This window comes from Condylura cristata, unplaced genomic scaffold (assembly GCF_000260355.1).
Source record: "Condylura cristata isolate star-nosed mole 26May11 unplaced genomic scaffold, ConCri1.0 scaffold00023, whole genome shotgun sequence".
Lineage (NCBI taxonomy): Eukaryota > Metazoa > Chordata > Mammalia > Eulipotyphla > Talpidae > Condylura > Condylura cristata.
The window spans coordinates 6716695-6721634 of NW_004567124.1; the positions used below are offsets into that span (position 1 = coordinate 6716695).

At 36.2% G+C, this 4940-nt stretch overlaps 1 protein-coding gene across 3 annotated transcripts in view; it reads left to right on the forward strand.

Annotated features, from left to right (window-relative positions):
• DPP8 (dipeptidyl-peptidase 8) overlaps nt 1–4940 on the forward strand; it is a 48560-nt gene that overhangs the window by 14510 nt on the left and 29110 nt on the right. For all 3 annotated transcript variants that reach the window (XM_004687667.2, XM_004687666.2, XM_012728682.1), the window contains 2 exons: nt 2853–2963; nt 4106–4234. In XM_004687667.2, coding sequence (XP_004687724.1) covers nt 2853–2963; nt 4106–4234 — 240 coding nt within the window. The remainder of the gene's footprint in view (nt 1–2852; nt 2964–4105; nt 4235–4940) is intronic.

Consider the following 4940-nt stretch of genomic DNA (forward strand, 5'->3'; position numbering starts at 1 on the left):
AAATTTTAAAAAATATTTATTTATTTATGCTTACAGAACTGGGGTACAGGCCAGAGGTGTGGTGGGTGAGCGGATTCATTAGAGACAGTGGGAAGAACAGGCAGTTTGACAAAGTACCCTGTTGAGGGGAGCAGTGGGTGGGTCAGGAGAGGTCTGCCACACCATGGGGGTCAGCTCCCTGGCTGGGGATCAAATTCGTGCTGCAGTGGCTTTGGAAAGCTTCATAAATCAGTGCTTTAACCCAGTGCTTTTAATTAGGGAGAGCCCTAATTAAAATTTTTGTTTGGTTTTGGATAACAAAACCAAATGCACTCTGCAAGAACTACCTGAAAAAGTGCATCTCCCTTTTGGTTAACCTGTTAAGTATTTGTCTTAGTAGGGAAACAAAAGCCTTGTAGAACTATGAGTTGTGGAAATATTTAATTTTTATTGAAGTAGCTATAATAATTCTAAGCACATCTCTAAATAAAGAAAAAATGTTTTTCCATTAAAACTTTTAGACAAATGAAAGATGAGAAACAGTTTATTGTTTTTCTTTTAAATGTGGAATAGAGTTTGAAACTAAAGCTCCATAATGAAGAATAGTCACTGTAAAAATTCATTTATCCAATTTTTGCTTACTCTGCTATCACAAAGATGATTTATTGGGCATCTTCCTTATTTCAGTAAGGAACAGTGTGTTGACAGCAAACATTTTTTTGTCAGTAGGTTAATCAGTGTTGTAGAAGAGTCCTTTCTTTGAACAATTTACATTGATTGGAATTAGCACCGAATTAGGAGTCAAGAAACCTGTTCTAACCAGTCAACAAAAATAATTACAGTCTGGTGTGCCAGGCAATGTGGCAAGAACTAAGTAAGGATACAGGGCCCCCGTGGTGGGGCAATGGCTTAAAGCACAGCACTGAGGAGATTGAACTCATGCTAAAGCAGCTGTGGCTAGCTTGTAATGCTGTGCTTTAATCTGTTTTACCACCAGGAAGGGCCCCTTTCTTAAATGTTTTAACCACCTCTTCCAGTCACATTTTTTGAATTCCCACTTAATATGTGAATAAAAATCAGCCTTCACAAGCTGTATTTTTTTTTTTAGTTTAATTCACAAGGCCTAATATTTTTTCTTTCCAATAATATTATAGCACAATTTATTCAAATGTGAGTAAAGTTGTTTTGAATATTTTTTACATATTTTTATTTTTTTAAGCATACAAGAACTGGGTATAGGTCAGAGATGGGTTTTTGTGTGTGTGAGTGTGTGAGAGAGAGGAGGCGGGCGGAGAGAAAGAATCCTAAAAATATCATTGGTTTTGAACAAGTCATTATAAAATTACTCTGAAATCTGAGTTTAATTTTCCTTAGTTTGATGGTTTTGCTTGGTGGCAAAACCTGACCTGAGATGACCTGAGGATATTTATAATCTTAATCTTACTTAGTGTACCTTTTCATAAGTTTGTTGCAAGAATAGTAGTGTATTTGATTACAGGGTATTTAATTACCCTGCTGAAGATGTTACATAATTATATGGTAGAGATATATGAAATCTGAGCTCCAAACATTCCTGGGTTCAGATTTTTGGATAAGGGAGTATTGGCTCATAGTGCACATTCATTTTAGGTAAGTAGTAATAATAGATAAGCAAAAATAATACATTGAAATTTACCTGTAAAATTGAAATACTGTGAGCTATTATATACCCCTCCTATAAGATTAGTTAAAGTGAAAAATATTTAAGAACACCAAATGTTCTAAAGGAACTTTAATAAACTGCTAGTAAAAATATAATAGATTATTTTAGAAAACTATGTAGCATTTTTTCATGAAGTTTAAATACACTTATACTTCTAGCCACCCCACTGCAAGAGAAATGAAAACATAACATCCACAAAGATTCTTTTTTTTTTTTTTTTTTGAGATTTACTTATTTATGCACATAAGAACTAGGGTACAAGGCAGAGGTGCAGGGGGTGAGAGGATTTACTAGAAACAGAGTGGGGAGCAGAACAGGCAATTTACTGAAACACACTGCTGAGGGGAGCAGTGGGTGGGTCAGGAGATGTCTGCCTCACCATGTGGGTCACCTCCCTGGCCAGGAATTGAACTCAAGCTGAAGTGGCTGCAGACAGCCCTACAGTGCTATGCATTGACCTGTTACAACACCAAGGAAGGCCCCCAAAAGATTCTTACTCAGGAGCAATAATAGCATATTTAGTCACTATAACCAATACTTGAAGGCAGCCCAGAAGAACAGATAAAATAGCTATAGTATATACATTGGAATACCACTCAACAATGAACAGAAACTAATCAGACTACACTCACAGTGTACATATCATTCAATACATGCCAATATGCTTCTTATTTTCCCATGTATGTTACGAGCAAAAGCTGAACTACTCTGGTTGGGTGGAAGAGAATGGTAGAGGAATGGTGAACTACATGACCTGTAACATCCATTCTAGGTCAATAGATGTATTTCTCTGTGTTGGAGAGACTAGACAGCATAACTCTTTAAATGTATTCTGTTTATTATAATCCTAGCTAATTGGGAAAATAATATTTTTGGAACACGTACTGTGATTCAGGCTTTGTTCAGGTGCTATATGTGGATTAAATAATTTAATCTCATAACCTTATAAAGTGGGTTCCTGTTCTTATTTGCAAATGGTGGAATGAGATAGGCAATATACCCAAGGTCGTACCATTAGTAAATGATAGAACCCAAATACGAGTTCAATCCTTTAGCTCTAGAGTTGACTACTACATTATAGTTGACTTCAAAATAAACAGAATCATTCAGCTTTGTATCTAGAAAAAATAGAGAATTTACTGTGACAAATCTGCTTTTTATGTTTGTCTAGAGCTAGCCAATATGGAAGAGGATCCCAGATCAGCTGGAGTTGCTACCTTTGTTCTTCAAGAAGAGTTTGATAGATATTCTGGTTATTGGTGGTGTCCAGAAGCTGAAACAAGTAAGAGAGTTCAAAATAATATAGGTCAATTAAAGTATGAAATTCAACTATCAGTTAATTAATTAAGGACAAGGGTTGAAAATCCTTGGTAGTAGATGCTAAAGTGATGAACACTGGATCCTACAGTGTTAGAATATGCAGGGTCTGTCCCACCATGGTGAATAAAAATAATTATACTGTAGTTCAGGGTATCATGTTCTACTCCTTTGTTAAATCTTTAATCTAAAACTGGTCTTGGTAATGTTGGTGGCAGAATAAAACAAATAACCACACCATAATGAGTTGGTTTAAAAATGTATGGTTGACAAAAAAAAAAAAAATGTATGGTTGACTAGAGAATCTGTATGAACAAGTGGCCAAATTATTATGAATGAAACAGAGAAAGGGCATAAGTTCTTCCTTTTTCTTGGTGAATTCACAATATTTTACTGTCTGGAAGCTTGAGAAGCAGCTCTCAGAAGCATTGTCTGCAAAATTTTTGGTCATGATCCAATTAGAAATTTGCTTTATATTGTGACCCTAGTACATTGTATACTGGATACATAAAATTGGAAACAAATTTCACAAACAGTATCCTCGGTGTAATATGTTCTGATACTATATGTCCTTTTCCATTGTATTTTTTTAAATGCTGGTTAGAATAAATTTTCATAACCCACTAATGGATTATAGCTAGTAAGCTGAACATTTCTCTAAGGGGCCATGAAAGTTATTTATTTTTAATTCCTGTCTTAGGTTTGGACATTTCATTTTAAGGTGTAAGACATTTGCCATAATTATTTGTTAAACTAAGACTTTAAGTGAATGAAAGAAAACATTTAAACAAATCGACTAAATAGTCTTTATTTTGTTACAGGAAACATTGTGAATAAAATTAAACAATTCATTTTTCAACAATAAAAAAATGCATTTTAAGGTATCAAGCACCAAAACAAAATCCTTCACAATTGTTTCCCTGACTTAAATATGTGTATAATATACATAATTGTCTTCAATTTTTATTTCCAAAATGAATAACTTTTAGCCAGTTAAAGTGGGTTGATAGTAACATAACTTTGCTCTACTGCAGAATAAAATGCTAGGTAGCTCTGATTACCTTCTGGAATAATTCTTCTAAATTTTCATCCTCAATTTCTTTTAAGCTCCCAGTGGCAACAAAATTCTTAGAATTCTGTATGAAGAAAATGATGAATCCGAGGTGGAAATAATTCATGTTACATCACCTATGTTGGAAACAAGGAGGGCAGATTCATTCCGTTATCCTAAAACTGGTAATGTATTCATTAGCATTTATATAGCATTCACTTCTTTTTTCCGAACAAGTTTCCCTTCACTGTCAGCCAAATGTATAGTCAACATTGGTCATTTTCAGCCTTGATGTGGATGGGTTTTTTAGTGTCACTGAAGTAGATTTATTTATTTATTCATACAATCACTTGGTTACAGGCACAAGTGTAGAAGATAAGAGGATTTACCAGAGACCGCGGGGAACAGAACAGGCAGATTGACTGAAATACACTGCCAAAGGGAGCAGTGGGCGAGACGGGAGATCTGCTGTGCAGTTATGTGGGTCAGCTCTCTGGCTGGGGATTGAACTCATGCTGTAGTGGCTGGCCCTAGCTTGATAGTACTAAGACTTAACCTCTGCCACCAGGGAGACCCTGAAGGAGATTTTTAAAATAAAGACTGAGGCTTTTTAGTTACTTTGGGGTTGTGCACAAAGCTGGTTACTTCAAGGAATGAATAAAAAAGATATCTTTGGACCCTCCCTGGTGGCGCAACGGCTTAAAGCACAGCATTAAGAAGCTAAAAACCACTTCAGCATGAGTTCAATCCCTGCCCAGGGGTGACCCACATGGCGCCACAGACCTCTCCTGACCTGCCTGCTACTCCCCTCAGCAGTGTACTTCATCAGTCGGCCTGTTCTGCTCCCCACTCTGTCTCTGGTGAATCCTCTCACCGCCCCTGCACCTCTGG